The sequence below is a fragment of the Pollachius pollachius genome, assembly GCF_949987615.1.
Source record: "Pollachius pollachius genome assembly, chromosome: 1".
Lineage (NCBI taxonomy): Eukaryota > Metazoa > Chordata > Actinopteri > Gadiformes > Gadidae > Pollachius > Pollachius pollachius.
The window spans coordinates 19758721-19777196 of record NC_136934.1 but is presented as its reverse complement, the minus strand read 5'-3'; the positions used below and the strand labels follow the sequence as shown (position 1 = coordinate 19777196).

Genomic DNA, 18476 nt, shown 5'->3' with positions numbered 1-18476 from the left:
CTCTCTCTCTCTCTTTCTCGCTCTCACTCTCTCTCTCGCTCTACTTGGTCCTTTAAGCCTGAGCATCAAGTTGTTGTATCTGCTTCACTGATTAAGCCTTATGCAAATGATGATTTACCATGTGATAAATGTCATTTACCTGTTGATTATTGGTGTAAGAACACAGAATAAATGATGCGTTTAAGTGTACAACTATGATTAGTGTAAGTATTTCCAATCAGAGTGAATAATTATTTTTGTGTTTTTGTTTTCATCCCCATCCCAGTCCATGTTTATATTGAAGAGCTGTGTTAATTATTACAAATGAAGTGGAATGCTGACTTACCAGTGCTGATTTGTAAGATATTGATTCTGTTCTGTGAAAATCAAAGTTAAAGTAAATGATCTAAATATGCGTTACTAAATCCAGAGTTTCATAATTGAGTATGGATGGGCTAAGGAGTGGGAAGAGACTGAGTTCATATTGCAGCTTGGTGTGACTGGCAAGCTATGGCTGTGCGGGGAACAATGCACTGTAGCCTGCAGTTATTCACTTGCATGTGTGCGAAAGCTATTTGTGACATGATGGACGACAAAGTGTGAGAGCAACTAAATGTTCAGTTTGTCAACGATCAAATGAGATGCAATGTATTCATTTAAATTATACAAAGCAAAAGAAAATCAACGTGGACATAACTATCCCCCTCTTAAAAACAAGAAAAAAATAGATTGCCAATCAAGCTTAAAATAGTGTGACAAAAAAAACATATTCAAATACTGGTATAAGTTAGTAGAAGAAGAAATTAGACGCTCAATTGTATCCTAATCTTTTGGGGAAATGGCCTGTGGGGGATGAACAACATTTCCCTATTCCACCTCTCCCCCCCCCTTATTATGAACGCTGCTTTCTCCACATTCCATGTATGTATGGAATCAACAAGTTCCTAAAAGTTTTGAAGAAGTGCGTGGAATTGTGCGTTCCTCGACAAGTCTATCTGAACGATGTAGGCGCATGTGGAAAAGGGCCAACAGGGTCATGTTACAGACCAAAAAAAACCTCACTTTGGTTCCCGGGACCCTTTTAATACCCATCTCCGCCCCCGTTTGAAGCGTCAGCCGCACCAGTCCTCCGGGGGCTCTCTCTACTACGGAGCCCACACACTCACGCTCTGGTCCCTCCAAACTTTGCGCACGGATGTATATCTCTGAAGGGCTTTCCATGGGATTTACCTAGATTTCTCCGGACTAAGGCATTCTGCTTCATAAAACTAAAAACGTTGAAAGGGATTTTTTTTGTTCGTTCCAAGTTTGAAATAGTTGCATGTTTTTTTTCGTGCGCACAGATGCAGTAAGTTTGTGTTCTAAGTCTTGAAAATGAAGGGTGTTGCGTTAAATTCCCTGGTCTTGGCGCTCTGTGTCAGCGTGCACGGAGTCCTGGCAGTGCCCCGAATCGAGGAGGATGTTGGGTCCAGTGACAGCGCCTCCACCCTGGCCTTTGTGTTCGATGTTACCGGCTCCATGTACGACGATCTGAAGCAGGTGATAGAGGGCGCCTCGCGGATCCTGGAGAAGACCCTCAACCGGCCAACGAGACCAATCAAGAACTTTGTGCTGGTCCCCTTCCATGACCCAGGTAGGTCTTTGTTGAAATAAAATAGCTGGATAGTCATTGTCAAACAGTTGCATAACATATTATTTATTGAGCTCTATTTTAATCCACAACTTGATTTAATTAAACTTAATTTTAGCACTAAATCAAACAAAAAAACCCATTCCAACTTGTCATCAACTGTCAGTGAGCAAATGAGTTTGATCTAATGACACAGCATGGGAATGAAGAAAATATGTTCAACTGCTTGCAAACTTTTATTTAAAAACAAAACCAGCCATACAAGTGTATATACGGCTCATCCTCGATTTTGGAAAGCCTGTGTCCCGCGAGATGAACATGCAGGACTCCTGCACATAAACCTCTGGTCCCGGCCTCATGTGCAGACATGTTAACAGGTCGAAGACATGCCGCTGTACGTACTTAACCCTTTTAACATGCGCTGGAGGATGTGGCAACTGGTTACAGCCCCCCCCCCCCCCCAACACACACACACACACCACCTTCCTCCTCCGCCTCTTCCTCTCCGTGTATCTCCTACTGGCCCGGTCTCCCAGTCTGCCCAGGCTTGATGGGAAACTGTGAGAGGTTGAAAACAAGAGTGCTCTAATGGGGTGGGGGTGGGTTTTTGTTTTCAGCCCTGATGAGAAGCATATGCTGTCTGCTCGTGTATAATTACCCCCCCCCCCCCCCCCCCCCCCCCCCCCAACCCCCACTTCCACCGACCCTGGCCTGAGGAGAGGGGTGCTGGTGTCGGTGGGCTGCCCCCAGCAGCACCACAGCCACACGTTGTGTGTGTGTACTGTGCGTTGAGATGCCCGGCCTTGGGGACGGGGGTATCCGGGCCCCCAGTCCCCAGGGGCCCCTGGAGGGTCCGTAGAGGAGGCTGCGTGGCGGAGGACAGCGCTACTGCTGCTGCTGGCGTCAGGGTTCTTGGTTTGAGGTCTCTTTATTTTAACGGGACTCGTCGCTTGTTTGAGATGAGCACTTGAAAGACTTTACGCCCGGAAGAAAGACGGGCTACGTGAGTGGGAATTATAGATGGAGAGCTGACGCGCGTCTGGGAGCACCTGGAGGTTCTGTTAAGACAAGACACTCTGGCAGCACTTCAAAACGGTGTTCCTGGTCTCTGAGATCCAATGTCGTGACACATGGCTTGATAAACACAAACACACATGCACACACACACACACACACACACACACCCACCTACACACACACACACACCCCTGACATACATACAGACAGACAGACAGACAGACAGACAGACAGACAGACAGACACACACACACACACACACACACACACACATACACATACAAAAAGAGCAACACACAAACACACACACACAAACACACACAAAAACACTTGAGATACAGTCACACACAAAAACACACACACACACACGCACACACACAAAAACACTTGAGATACAGACACACAAAAACACACACACACACACACGCACACACAGACAGCCACACATATACACACACACACATCTGACATGCAGACACAGACCCCCCCACACACAGACACACAGAGAAACCCACACAAACACACACACACACACACACACACACACACAGACATACACACACACCCGCGCACGCACACACACACAAACACACACACACAAGCACACACACACACTCAGACATACATACACACAACACACACACACACACACACACACACACACACACACACACACACACACACTCGTTGAAGTGCAGGGGTCATGCGTCCCCACCTTAGCTAATGGGGGTGTGACTTTAATGGGTTTATTGAAAGAGCAGCTTATGTCAGAAACAATGCGTTCTCTGTGCACTGGTTAATGTGTAGCTCTCCTCCATCAGGCTCAGCAGGGGTCTAAGTGAGGCTGACAGACTGACAGACAGGCTGGGGAAATATGCTGAATCTCACCAGCTCCTTTCAGATCACTGGAGAGATACAGCTGGCCAAAGCTGGACTGGGCAGAACGATGGCATGACCACATCTACCGCTGTGTGTCGTCTTCAAAGATAGTTGTTTGAGTGGACATGATTTGACCTCTTTATAACCCGACATCATCATGTAAAACCGTCATTAGATCAGGTGCATTGTCTGTCCGACGGATGCCTCGTTTTCCCTTTGAGGCTGATTGAATCTTTTCCTCTTTTTTTCTTTTTCATTCGTTTTTTCTGCCCTTAATTGTGTTTAGCACTGTTAAGATTCATAAAAAATATACGACATGAGCATGAAAATCATTGGACTCACTGGACCAAGAATCGAGATGCAGCATTCAGAGCAGATGGGCGCTGGTGAAAGTATCACACAGCCTCAGACACAAAGCCCACTCCACACCATCATTACACCCCCCAGGACCACAGCTCTCTCCCCTCAACACTCAGCATGTCAAGTTCTCTCCCCGACTCGAACAGACCTCTCATCTGAGTTATCTGAGTCATTTAAACAGTTTCTAACTATTTACTGGACTCCCGGGCAATCCTGTATATTTTAAACTGTTTCAAACATATCCTTGTTTGTTGACCTGTATCGGTCAGTTGTCAAGCAACTTCAGTTCCAAATTATTTTTAAGTTGAAGTTGAAGTACCATACCTTCTATCTTAGCTGAACATTACTCTAACACAGTAGGAATGTTCAGCTGTAATATGACTTTAAAGGGCTAAATGATTAATTGTAATTCAATGTAGCATGTTTTGGCTGCTCTTTGATGGATGAGTGTGATTCAAGCTGTCTTGCATTGTTTCCCTACAGACATCGGCCCAATTTCCATCACTACTGACCCCAAAAAGTTTCAACAGGACCTGCAGGAGCTGTTTGTTCAGGTAGGGGCCAAAGAGCAATATTGCCATACCGTCTATGTACCATGCATAGATATATAGCTATACTGTCTGTCTAGGATGTATAGCTATATAGCTATACTGTCTGTGTAGGATGCATAGCTGTATACCTATACTGTCTGTGTAGGATGTATAGGTATATACCTATACTGTCTGTGTAGGATGTGTAGCTATATAGCTATGCTGTCTGTGTAGGATTTAAAGCTATATTGCTACACTTTCTGTCTAGGATGTATAGCTATATAGCTGTACTGTCTGTGTAGGATGTATAGGTGTATATATATATTTATATATATATATATATATATATATATATATACTGTCTTTGTTGGATTTATAGGTATATATATCTATACTGTTTGTGTAGGATGTAAAGCTATATAGCTATATAGCCTTACCGTCCATACATCATGTTTATCTATTTAGCTTTATTGTCTTTAGGATGTGTAGCTATATAGCTGGCTGTGTAGGATGTATAGCTGTATAGCTATGCTGTCTGTGTAGGAGGCATAGCTACACAGCTATATTGTCTGTGCAGGATGCTAAACTATATTACTGTCTGTATAGGCTGCGGACTCATGACGTATTCCTGAGCATTTTGTTTTTGAGGTGGTTGGAGTGTGGTTGTTTGTTTTGGTTCTGTTGATCATATGCAAAACAGCTGTTTTGCTCTGGTGATTTCTTTGAAAAAGCCGTTAAGAGTCTGATGCAAAACAGTCCTCCAGAACACGTCTTCTGCCTCTCTTTTCCCAGGGCGGGGGGGACTGTCCCGAGATGAGCATCGGGGCGATCAAAAGGGCCCTAGAGGTGTCCTTGCCCCGCTCCTTCATCTACGTGTTCACGGACGCCCGGGCCAAGGACTACCGCCTCAAACGGGACGTCCTGCAGCTGGTGCAGCTCCGCCAGTCCCAGGTAGGAGACCCCCCGCCCGGCCCCCCCGTTGAGACACGCTGAAGGAAAGGGGGGGGGGGGGGGGGGGGGGGTCAGGCAGGGGTGAGGGCTGTGCGATGAATCCAGACACTTTGTGAAGCCGATGAAGGGAGGAATCCGCACAGGGCCGCTGAGTTAATTTAACACCAACGGTTACGAGCCTCCGGTCTAGGGGGTAGGAACGGAAACAGAAACAGGGGATTGCCAGAACCCCACAAATACACCGGAACGTAACACCAGCCCGCACGTTCCTCACATACCAACACTGGGATACCATTACAAATATGTCAAATGTAAAACAGAAACTTTATATAACGGTTCGGAGGGTTTTAATAACTTTAAAACACAGGCTCAATGTAAATCTCCCCATACCAACCCCCCTGTCCCCCCTAGAATATTAAGCATTAAAATACATTAAATCAGCCGAAAAAAAGCTGAGCACCGTTACATAACGAAAGATTTTTAATCGGTTACTCCCAGAGTGCAGGGGGTGCAATTTATTGAGATAATAGGATTAAAGTTTAGCATGATTATTTCTTCCAAATTTCCAGTCTATCGACAGCCACCTGCTGGTAATAGTTTGGTAATCATCTTAAACTCTCTCTACGGGCCCCTTATCGCTCTTCCTCCCCAGGTGGTGTTCGTCCTGACGGGGGACTGTGGCGACCGCTCGCAGCCAGGCTACCGGGCCTACGAGGAGATCGCCGCAACTTCTTCTGGACAGATCTTTCACCTGGACAAGCAGCAGGTCAACGAGGTAAGGCCGCGAGGACATTTAAAAGGTCTTCTAAAGCGAACCCCTTACGCACTAGAGACTCTGCTCTCTGTTGCTCAAAAGACAGTGTGCTGTGTGTCAATCGCATAGTCAATAGAGATTCACACTTTGATAGCATATAGCCAATACACAATGCTGTTAGGAGGAGAGGAGAACCGATATTTCCTATTAGTGTCCTGTTGTTTGTAACGACGACATCATGTGACTGCCGGTAGAACGCCTACATCAGTCGTGGTCAGCAGTGAAGGCACGTGAAGCGAGTAAGTCTGTGTCAGGCGCCCCGCTCGCGACCTCCCTGTCAGACTTAAAAGAAGCCAGAGTTTCCTCTCCGAGAGACACTGGTATCCTGCATGTCAACACGCAACATGATTGGCTAGCGCCGCTGGCCCAGTGAACCCCTGAACCCAGATATGTGTGGATGATTGTGTGTCTCTGTTTCGCCTCAAGTCTTTGCCTACAACCTATCCCTATACCATGTGTATGTGTGTGTGTGTGTGTGTGTGTGTATGGTTGGGTGTGTTTTTGTGTTTGTGGTTGTGTGAGTGTGTGTGTGTGTGTGTGTGTGCTGTGTTAATGATCGTGCTGTGTTTGTGTAAATGCGTGTCTGTGTTTGACCTTGTGTGCGTTTGTACGTATCGGTGTGTATCAGGGGGCTGCGTTTGTGTATATATGCATTAGAGCCAGACCGTTTTTTTTTAAGGCCGATACCGATACAAATATTTGGTGATTTAAAAATCGGATATTCCGATATATCGGCCGATATATATTTAAAAAAGAAATTACAGAAACGTGTAACAAAACATGAACAGATTTTCCCTAGCATTGGTTATTTGTAATTATTTATGAGTCCTCACTAAAATAATAAGGGAATGCAGTTTAAAAATAAACTTTCTTTTATTGTTTTATTGTCACAACAGAAAAGTCGAAAAGATAATTTATTAAAGTTTTGATAAATAAAATGTTTAAAACTACAAACTTAAGATATGAAACTCAAAGTCCTTTGAACAAAAACACAATAACCCCCAAAAAATAAAATAAATAAATAAATTGGCAGATTTATTTTTTATCGGCCGATACCGATAGTTTGGAAAATGCCTAATATCGGCCGATGATATCGGCCCGCCGATAGATCGGTCGGGCTCTAATATGCATATTGCATTGTGTGTGTGTGTGTGTGTGTTGGTGCATGACGAATAGGGTGGGGTTGCACCAGGCGAGGGGTTTAGTAACACTCCATAATGCCTAAAGTTCTATAAAAAGTGTTTGAATGTCATGTCTGTGGCGCACTGGCCTTTGCTGGGTTTAATTTAGACCTCTCCCTCACTTACTCACTCACACCCTCACTGGATTGCCTCTAGTTCATTCTGCTGGAACGGCCCTGTGTATTTAGTGATTGGCTGGCCTAGATGTCTTTGTGTACTTTGAGTCTACGCTCCCACACATTATAATATGATACACCGGTCAAGCATTCTACATTTCTAATTTCTCGTGCATCTGAATTGATTCATCGTGTTTCAGAGCACTCAGCCCTTTGTAACTTTCACTCCTGGGTGGCACGTTTTACCACATTAATGCAAATCCCTTAATCCCTCAAACCCTCACAAGTAGTTCAACCCTCACCAAAACGCTCCCACTTAAGAGCAGTTTGATAAAGTCTGAGGCCAAATCAAATGTGCAATCTTTCTGCGGTCCCCAGGGGCAGAGAGGAGAGAAAACAGACTGCTTCATTGACTCTGTAATCCCAGGATATGATCTGTCATAGCTTCCTTCTCCCCTCCAACACAGCTGCCCGGTGGAGCTGCCTCTGAGTCCCCACACACACACGCACACACACGTACACACACACACACACACACACACACACACACACACACACACACACACACACACACACACACACACACACAAACACACAGAAACAACAGCACATTGTCAGCCCAAACCATATCACACTCTTTTCACTAGTAACTGGTTCCAATCAATGAGGGAATTGATGAACAAACCTGCCAACCCCCGCTGAGGAAACACAGCCCGTCTGGGCTGTCGAACCCGGAGCAAGGCTGAGGCTAATGCCAGCTCTGAAAAACAAAACACAAAATTGTTCTGATCCTTGCAGGCTACCAGATGCTGATATATTCTTGGGGGAACGGCGTTCCTACTGTGATGTCAATTTGCAATCACAAGCAACGCTGAGCAGACATCTCTTCATATTTTATGAATACAACTGGTTTTCTTGTACAGACTAATGGCTTACACATGCCGTTAACGCCGGCCTCGTCATCCTGCCTGCTGCCAGCTTTGACTACTTAAAAGAAAACATCCTGCAGACTATTTCAGCACCCTTGCAGAGGCCAGCCTTCAGCCATGATTGCTTGTTGAATTAGAAACAAAACTCTGTCAGTGATCTGAGTCTGGCCAGCACTTTGCGAACGTGAACCCTCAGCGCATCGGCACCGCGGCCAGCGAACGCCCACATGCAGAAGACACAGGTGGTGGGAAACCAGTGGGTTTGTGTGAGCAGGGACCGGCTAGGCAGGTGGGCCTGCTGATGGGACCAAGAGGTCCTTCTGGAAGAAAATTGCAAATTGCTCCTTGATGCAACGCATAGTCACCTTCAATCAGGGACAATGCCGACTAAAACCGTCAATGACCCCAAAAAACACTCATAGTTCCCCACTTTCTAACTTGACATTATTTAGCTGATGCTTTTATCTATTGCAGCTTACAACGGTTCATACACACACGGCGGAGTCAACCATGCAAGGCAACAGCCAGCTCTTAAGGTTAGGTGCCTTGCCCAGGGCCCCCTCGACACTGCTAGGAGGAGCCGGGGATTGAACTAGCAACCTACAGGTTACAAGTCAACCCGCTCTACCTCCTGATCTAAGCCAACCTACCTGAGCCACCTAGGCCCCAACTCCCCTAAAGAAATCCAGCCCTTCCGGTAGCAATGGAAGGCGCAGCAGATGAGAGCCTTGGCTCAACCCTCCCTTCACATCCCCTCTTTCATCATTCCCAGAATAGTCTGAGCGGGGCCCTTCCAGACAGTCCCCCGGTTGACGGAGACACGCTGGATGAGGTTTCACGAGATCGTAGATCGTTCACCTTGACCCCCCAAACGCCTCCCCCTCAGAGACCCAACAGGGGTCTTATCTACGTCCTTCTTCTTCTAACCAGGGGTCGTAGTGGAGGTTAATACGGTGGGATAAAGGGTGTGTGTGTGTGGGGGGGAGGGGATGTAACAGACACTCCATTCGTTGCCTGGGCAGATGTAGGTCACCCCAGAGCAGTTTCCTGCTCTTGTGAGGATGGCTGCACATGTGGCAGGCATTACAGCTGTTTCCAGTTGTTAAACAGGAGAGAGGAACCGGCCGCTGTCAGCACCCAGTGGATACAAGGAGAAGGGAAGGCCTGCTAATTACATTATCAAAGTCACTACATTACTCGTACCCACTTCCCTCCTCTTTTCCAGAATACAGTAACGAGTGTTGCCACTGGACGGGGCTCAGAGAATGTAATGCTTTTTTGATGAGTTTACTTTGTTAATGGGCCCAACACAGCCGTAATCCCTGCACTTTAGATGATGAGGTCAAAGCAAAGCAAATGTCTGGCAGCGGGTGCTTGGGAAGCACTTTGTGAGTTTGAGTTCTGGTCCCTGGCTGACCGCTGAAACCAAGTATGAGGGGACTTCGCAGCAGGTCTCCCGCTCCCCAAAAACAAAGGAAAAATCTTCCTGCAATTTGTATAAACATGAATAAGTAGGGCCCCCAAGGGGTCAGAAAGGATCTTCAGCAAGCTGAAAGTCTCCACTGTGAAATATTGTTTGGTAATTGCTACTGGGAGAAAATCATTCTCACACAAAGTGATGATTGCTCCCCTATAAAACATAATCATGCCGCTTGCCAGTATTTCATGCGCCGGGTAATCTTTCCTGTGAGTGGAAGATAATGACTTTCATTTGGGAGGGATCTCCTCTGAGTCCGAGCCCGCCGCCCGTCTGCTGGCCTGCGCCAGCCGTTCCACCGGCGACAGGGTGGAAATGGCCCTGCCTGCTCGCTCCAATTGATCCGGTGAATTAGTTTGGGTGGTAATGTGGAAGATGTACGTGTGTGTCTTCTGCGTCGCATCATCAGCACAGAGACACACACAGACCCTCAGACACAGACACACACCTACACACACACACACACACACATCACCCGCACACACAGACTTCCATCCATCACCATTTTCCCTTCCAAGAAACTAGCCATGTGACTAATGAACACGGCCCTGCCTGACAAGTTTCCAGAATGAGGAAGTCTCTGCTGGGAATTCATGCTTAAGTGGCCAGAAAACTGTGTGTTATCATTTTGACAGATGAGCTATTTCACTTTCCCTTTGTTAAGCGTTAATATTCCCTCTTGGAATACCTCAGTTTGTGCGTGGGTGTGTGCGTGGATGTGTGTGTGTGTGTGTGTGTGTGTGTGTGTGTGTGTGCGTGTGTGAATGCATGTGTGTGTGTGTGTGTGCATGATCGTGTGTGTGTCAAGGCAGGGGTTGTATCAATAATATATCATGGAGGGTCAGGGGGGTTAACTGTAACCCCCCCCCCCTGTCAATTCTGGCCACTTCTCTGTCCAGCTGTCTGTCCAGTCCAACCTGGGCTTCCTCCACTCCAGTTCAGCAGGACTCCTCACATTGTTCCCCTGCCCTCCCTACCAGGTTCTGAAGTGGGTGGAGGAGACGGTTCAGTCGCTGAAGGTCAACCTGCTGTCCTCAAACCACGACAGCGCTCAGGAGAACAAGTGGGACGTGCCCTTTGACCCCAGCCTCCGAGAAGTGACCGTGTCGCTCAGCGGACCCACTCCGCAGATCGAGCTCAGAGACCCCTTCGGCACGGCCACATCTATGTCTTATTCCTAAATGCGCCGCATCCATGTTTCTTACACGCCCGAGAATGCTCTTTGTTTTGCTAACGCCCCTCTCGCTGGTCTCCTCCCAGGCCGCGTTGTTGGTCTGGACCAAGGATTGACAGAACTGCTAAACATCCCCAACTCGGCCCGTGTCGTGAATCTCAAGTTCCCCCGTCCCGGGGCATGGACTCTTAAGGTACCGTTCCCTTCCAGGGTTCATGTGTGATGGTTCAGCAGGTGAGGTGGAACCAAAGGGAGCACGGCTGACGCTATTTATCTGCCCAGGCCAGCTGCAGTGATCGCCACACCCTGAGGGTCACAGGAGTGAGCAATCTAGACTTCCGGGCCGGCTTTTCCAGCGCTTATGTTTCTGAGTTCAACCAAACCAGAGAAAGGCCAATAAAAGGTGATATTGGTGTTTCATCTAATAATTTTGGTGTACAAAGAGGAGGATTTTCTGTAAATGTGTGAAGCTGTCTTACATTTACATTGAGATTGAGGGCATTTAGCAGACACTTTTATCCAAAGCGACAATAAGCAGTACATTTGTCAGAAAAAAGAGAGACAACAATATATCGCTGTCGGTACAGTAAGTATGTGCCAAGGAAGTGCCAAGCACTAACAATTGCTAGGTTAACCCATTCCCTGTATACAACAAAGCTGAGGTGCTACACAAAGCTTAGCACTATTTTTAAATTCCAGGACGTACAACATACATGTGTTTAAGAGGGGTGTGGGGGGTTGGGGGTGGGTAAGGGGGGAGACTTTGCAGTGTCTAGGGGAACTCTGAACAAGCGAGTCTTGAGACTTGTTTCTTCCAATCAGTTCATTCCTTTCCAAACCTCGTCAGGCGTTCCAGCCCACATCCTGCTGAAGTGCACCGGGCTGGACCCCCCAGGCCATCTGAGCCATGTGGAGCTGGTCTCGGGGGCGGGGCGGACCCTGCGGACCCTTCCCGTCCCTCTGCCCTCTGACCTGGGCAGCAGAGGGCTCTGGAGCCTTCCTGAGTTCCGCACTCCATCCCAGAGCTTCTTCATCAAGGCGACGGGGAAGGACGACGCGGGATACCGCTTCCAGAGGCTGTCCAGTGTCTCCTACACCAACATCATTCCAGGCAAGACAACAGGAGAAAGAAACGGCCACTTTCCAGCGTCTTCCACACATCGTTAATCTCATGTCCTGACCCTTACCCTGCTACCCTCCCCTCCCTAGATCCCCCAGCTGTGAGCATGCCTGACGAAGTCAACGGCCTCTTCATGGAGCGCACTGTGATTGGCTGTTGGGTTGAGAGCGACATTCCCTATAGGCTACGCTTTACCAGAAGTGGGATTACCCTGGGCGAGGAAAAACTCTTCCAGTGAGTCCGTTTCTTCATTGATCTACCAGCCAGCTAGAACTCTGGTTTATACCTCGATAATTGCACTCTGTTGTATGTATTATTGCCAGCTGTAAAAGTCTAATTAGGTCATTCGGCAAGTTGTCTCGCATGTTTATGGTGTGGCGGGTCTGAGAAGCATTAGTTGCGTCGAACACAAGGGTATTAGTTCATCATTCCATTGTGTTGTATACACATTCATTCTATTTACATTACACATTCAGTTAGCTCATCTGAAAAGATTAACAACTCTTCTTTCTACCTCCATTACCGTCTCTGTCCTGACCTACCTCATGTTTACCCATTAAAGCGAAGCAAACTTGTCTAAACGATATATCAGGTCTTTGTGTACGCTAATGACGCTAATGAAATGTGATAATTTATTAGAACCAGTTTCCAGCTTTCATGCAACAGCCATTAAATCAACCCCATGTCAATATTAAGGGCCTCTGGCAAAGCATTATGGGAAATTCCCCAAGCGTCTGGTGAGGATGAGGGGCCGTACGAGTGCGTCGCACAGAGCACCGCCGGGGAGGGCCGCGCCCTGACGCAGCTTGTTGTGAGAGGTATGTTTCATACACACACACACACACGCGCGCCTGCACTCATGATCACAGACACACAAACACACACACACACACACACACACACACACACACAGACTCACACATTTGCACATGCTCCTGCTCACACATGCTCATGCTCACACCCACAAACACACGCACACAAACGTGCATAAACATATTCGGAAACCTCAACAGGAAGAAACAAGAGGACAGGCAGATAGATAATGTCAGTGATTTCCATAAACAGACATAGTGTGCAACTCATCCCTTTCGGACTCCCTTCAACACATCACAGTCCAACCCACAGCTTTGAAATACGCTCCAAGTCTTTATCTCACACGTAACGCTATGAAGCCCGACATGCCCGTCCAAACATTAGCGTCGTGAGTCAACTATTTACGCAACCGTCCAGCCGTTTGTCCTCCTCTTTTGTTGTTTGTTTGCTTCCCCCTGACGTCCCCGGTCCCCGTCCCACTCAGAGCCGCCGCCGGTCCTGCACGCCCCTCTCAACGTCAGCTCCTCCGCGGGCGCGGTGGCCATCCTGTCCTGCCGCGTGGAGGGCACCGTGCGCCACAACCTGACCTGGCTCCGTGCGGGACGGCCCGTCCACGCCCGCTCGGGGCGGGTGGCGCTGGCCGCCGACTCGTCCCTGCGGATCAGGGGGGTGCAGCCCCGGGACGCCGGGGAGTACCTCTGCGTGGCTACCAACACCCACGGGAGCTCCCGGATCGCCGTGTGGCTCAGTGTCCCAGGTACCTCACTCAAAGGGGACGGAGGATGCGTCCCGCTCATGGTGGAGAAAGGGGGGTTCATCTGCTGGAGCACTGACACATACCCGGCGCCTCCTTCAGGGCTCGGCCATCTGGTTGTGATTTGCCAGATCTGGAGTGTGCGAGCAGCAGGACTTCAGCCGCTCGGAACATGCTCTGTGAAACAGCCGGGGATTGATTGATTGAAATTGAAATTTTGTCTTTTTTTAAATGGTGGGCAACCCCCCTTCAGATGTTCCACAACAGAAGGGAAATTGAGCGAAGGAAAACCACAAAAAAGCACAGCTGTTGGTGTGTCTGGGAACCGGTGACTTTATCACTCCTCACCATGTGTACAGACGAAACGATTAGCCTCAGACTGCGAGGGGGGGGGGGGAGTTGTGTGTTCCGGGTGACATCATACAGACATGTTCTTAAGTCATCAGACATCTCCCCCCTCCTCTGCTCTCCCCTCCCCTCCCCTGCCTCCCCTCTGCTTGGTTCCCCTTTAGAGGCTCCGTCGGTGGACGTCGGCCCTCCGGCCCAGGCCTTCTCCCTGGGGGGCGAGGTCCGCCTTGTCTGCAGGGCTTCCGGTTCCCCGCCCCCCCGGCTCTTCTGGAGCCATGGAAAAACGTTCCTCAGTAATGGGCCGAGGTGAGGAACCCTCTCGAAGCGCGCTCGGCGCCCAGGGCCCCGGGGCCCCGCAGAGCCTCTGAGAGCCATTCGATTCCACTTAGCCGGCGCATTAAGCAACGCCGCAATCCAGACAGATCTTGTTTTCATCGCCGCGCGCCGACCTCCACCGTCTAACACGGCAGCGTCTGGTTACCCGTTACACATTTAAAGTCCTTTTTTTTTTACGTTTCTAGTTGTTATACTTGATACCCCCAAGAATAGTTCTGAAAATGAAAAACAAGATTTCACCGAGACATTTGCACGTGTAACTATAGATAAATGATTTAATAGTGTTTCCATGGAACATTTCTGTCTTGCTCCCTGCAGGTTGCAACTGCACCACAATGGACTTCTGACCATTACTGGCGCTGTCCCAGAGGATGCTGGGAACTACACGTGTCTGGCAACCAATGAGGCTGGGACTGCGTCAAAGTCTGTCTTCCTCACCTACTCAGGTGCGTCTCAATATTCCTTCATCGGCTAGATTGAGCGTGTTGTTTTACTGCCAGTATTTGATTGCTCAAACTTTGTAGGAGGAGAATATGGAAGTAGGAGGGGCTTTCCTCTTGTGAACGCCAAAGTTTCTTTCAGCCAATGTATTCTCAACCTTGGCCGAGACCACCAATGCGAGGCTTTACTTGTTGTTGAAGTACCAGTGACGTCGGAGAACCCAAAACAGTCGTTTATGGGTTCATACTATCATCCGGAGGCACACACAGCTTTTGGCCTTGATGTTATAATTGATATTATATTATATATATTCTAGAGGTCCGGGAGTCTGGAAACGGCAACAAGCACTTTCTCCTCCATTTTGCGGTTCAATCTGGACTGCAGGGAGTGAACGCTGATAGGCTGTCACAACAACGCATCAAGCGATCTTCATGGGGAAGTTCGAACAGCGCTAACGCAATAGAATCATGTGGAATCCACTAGCAGCAGGCTGTTCGTATCGTGCCATAAAAGCCATGCGAAAATTGGCCTCTCTTGCATCTTTGCATTGACTTTGTATGTATGGGTGTGAACGCACCTTTACAACCGGTTCCAGATATGACCTCATGAATCATTTTTTTTAAATCATATTCAACTGATGTTTACGCTTATTTTGCCATGTTAGAAGTATTTCATATGATGTGGTGGACATACGGTCCAAGTGGTTTTACTTCAGAGTCACGGCTGTGGCCTTCTCTCACCATCCATGCTTCAATAAATAACCTCTGAACGGGAGCTCTTGCTCCGGCCGCAGGGCCCGGCTCACAGACCCAAGACAGGAAGGAGAAATAAAGACCTTCAATGTAAGCTAGTGATGGACGCCAGCCCTCAAACACAAAAACACACACACACACACACACACACACACACACACACACACACACACACACACAAAAACAGACACTCGAAAACGTACACACAACACAAACTTAGAGTGTTTGGAAATGTCACTCCCCTGCTTCTATATTTACCAGGGGCCCGGGCAGCTGCAGTTGTAAGGGGTAGGGGTTGGGGGGAACTCAGCCTCATCTAATGGATCACTGGGAAAGCTACATTACCACGGAGGTGCCGTGCCACAATGGCGAGCTGGACAGTCTGTTCGATAATGGAGCTCTCTTAGGACAGAGTGAATGAGTGATATTTCTCCTGCCCCCCCCCTCCCCAGAGACGCCCAGGATCTCGGTGGCTCAGCAGGTGGTGGTGGTGGTCGTCGGGGGAGAGGCTACCCTACAGTGTCACGCCACAGGTTCCCCTACTCCAACCTTCCAATGGTTCAAAGGTGAATGCCCCACCATAAACTCACCTTCTGAAACTCTCGCTCCAAATGCAAAGACAGCGTGGTCCTGATTGAGACAGGGGGAACATGGCTGTGTGTGTTGTACCGTGTGTGCGTCTGCAGAGGGGCTGGAGGTGGGCTCTGAGCAGGATATTTCCCGTGGCACCCTGCGGATCCGGGGGGTCCAGGAGGGGGATGGAGGGGAGTACAGCTGCGTGGCCCGCAGCTCAGCCGGGACGTCCTCCGCCAGGGTGGTCCTGGAGGTGGGAGGTGAGAGAAGCACCTTTGGTTGGCATTCCCATGCAGCGGAGGCAGTAGCTATCACATTGTATTGGTTTTAGAATAACGCTCTATCACATTTGTTATGAAGGGTTGAGGAGGATTTATCATTCTGGCAAACAAAAATGTATGTTTACAAAGGAGTCACAATGTGATACACAATGAGATTTTTTTAAACAAATAAACAGATGCGGTACAATCAGTATATCTTGTAATACAATATCATCCTAAGTGTTGTTTAGAAAAGACCGGTCTGCTTGTCAATGGTACCTCTCTGTTGCGTCATTAATCTCCTCCACCCTCCTACGCTCCGTCCCACAGTGGCTCCGTCCTTCTCCGAGACGCCGGTCGACATCAGCGCCAGCGTGGGGGAGAAGTTAACCCTGGCTTGTGTGGCACGAGGCTACCCGCTGCCCAAGTTGACCTGGCACAGACAAGATGGCCGACCAATCCCAGCGCAGGTCTCCATCCCCGGCGGGAGCCTGCGGCCGGAGGAGAACCACCTTGTGATTCAGAGTGAGTTCTCCATTTATCCTGAGTGACACGGTGCCGTGGCACGGCGCGGAAACAAAACACCGTTATTAGCGGTCGCCTGTGAGTCGCACTGGCATTACTAGCATGATCAACATTCTCGTGGGTATAAATATACATAAATATATAAATATAGAAGACATTAAGCCGCTCAAATTAGTTCCAGTGAGTGCTCTACTGAAGGAGCGGATGTAACTGGATATGATTGGCCCTGATGGAGTGTGGAGTTTGACGTTTTGAGGGATACAATCTCAGAACAACAAAGTCTAATACTGAGCCGTCGTTTCACCGGTTGACGTCCTGTTGTTTACATTGTGGATCTACTTCATTATTGAATTATCACTGGTCTCATTTCAAAAGTCCCACTCAGGCCGCAGCGAATTCAAAGCAATTTTACATTATTTTCACTTGTTTTTTTATATAAAGCTGAACACCGACAAAGACGTGTTGTACGCCCCAGACATGTTTATAGCATGTGTTAGAGCATCCCAGAGAGGAACAGAAATGTTTGCATACATTGCCAGAGACTAAACCGTACTGCTTCTATTGCAATTCCCCATCTGTTGCTGACGGCTGACCTAATTTTTTCAACATGTTGCAGATGGCTTTCCTTTCTACCTGCCAGTGTTTCGTATAATAATAGAGTCCACTAGTTATCCTCCTTCGTTCCTCCGTGCCTCCCCTCCCCACTCTGTGTTTTTGTATTCTCCCCTTGTGCTAATCCATCCATCTGGTTTGGTTTGCCTTGTTTATGCGTGTTGTCGTTTAGCTATTCCAACACTAGCCGTAGTATCTAAATATGAAGAGTGAAGGCTGAGTGAACTGCGTAACCACCGTCGGCTTAGCCCCGCTGGAAACCATTGGAGCCGGGCGCCTGTGCAGCCCAGCGGGACAGCACACTAATCCCATTGTGTTGTGTTTGGATCTGGGATTTCATCTTCAGCGCCCAAACCGCTGCATATTGGATCAGCGGGGTGCCACTTGCCATTATGTCATTATGAATCACTCCTGATTGATCGTGGCACTTTGCCTCCAGGCCGTCAACGTTATTGTGCCGTTGTGAAATATAGATCCTTGTTACTGACTGGGCTCGACTGTGTGTTGAACTTCAGGTGTCTGGCTGGACGATGAAGGGCTGTACACTTGCGAGGCTGAAAACCAGTTTGGAAGCATCAAGACGGAGGCCAGGATCACAGTCACGGGACTGGGTAGGGCGATTCTCTCCCTGTATTACTGTGGTAAAGAATGAGGCTAGTGGATGATGCCTCACCTAGCTGATAAGTGGATACAACTGTGGAGTTCAGTCCTGACAAATGTTCTCCAGAGATGCCCTTTTGCTTTGTCTGCAGAACCGCCTCTGTTGGCCCACGGGGCCCCCTTCATCACCACGGGGATCGGTCAGCCTCTGAGCATTCCCTGCATGCTCCTGGATGGGATTCCCCTCCCAGAGAGACACTGGACACGCGACGGGACGCCGGTGAGATGGGGCATCGTGCACTTTG

The 18476-nt window shown here is 48.5% G+C and overlaps 1 protein-coding gene across 1 annotated transcript in view; it reads left to right on the top strand.

The window, feature by feature from the left end:
- Nucleotides 1–1353: 1353 nt before the first annotated feature.
- hmcn2 (hemicentin 2) overlaps nt 1354–18476 on the top strand; it is a gene marked incomplete at its 5' end in the record, with an annotated part of 57574 nt that continues 40451 nt past the window's right edge. The window contains 18 exons of the mRNA XM_079730751.1: nt 1354–1612; nt 4349–4419; nt 5188–5346; nt 5999–6121; nt 10844–11015; nt 11124–11230; nt 11320–11440; nt 11885–12148; nt 12247–12391; nt 12854–12975; nt 13455–13727; nt 14237–14378; nt 14727–14854; nt 16054–16167; nt 16288–16434; nt 16765–16959; nt 18087–18182; nt 18324–18451. Of these exons, the coding sequence (XP_079586877.1) occupies nt 1354–1612; nt 4349–4419; nt 5188–5346; nt 5999–6121; nt 10844–11015; nt 11124–11230; nt 11320–11440; nt 11885–12148; nt 12247–12391; nt 12854–12975; nt 13455–13727; nt 14237–14378; nt 14727–14854; nt 16054–16167; nt 16288–16434; nt 16765–16959; nt 18087–18182; nt 18324–18451 (2766 nt within the window). The remainder of the gene's footprint in view (nt 1613–4348; nt 4420–5187; nt 5347–5998; nt 6122–10843; nt 11016–11123; nt 11231–11319; nt 11441–11884; nt 12149–12246; nt 12392–12853; nt 12976–13454; nt 13728–14236; nt 14379–14726; nt 14855–16053; nt 16168–16287; nt 16435–16764; nt 16960–18086; nt 18183–18323; nt 18452–18476) is intronic.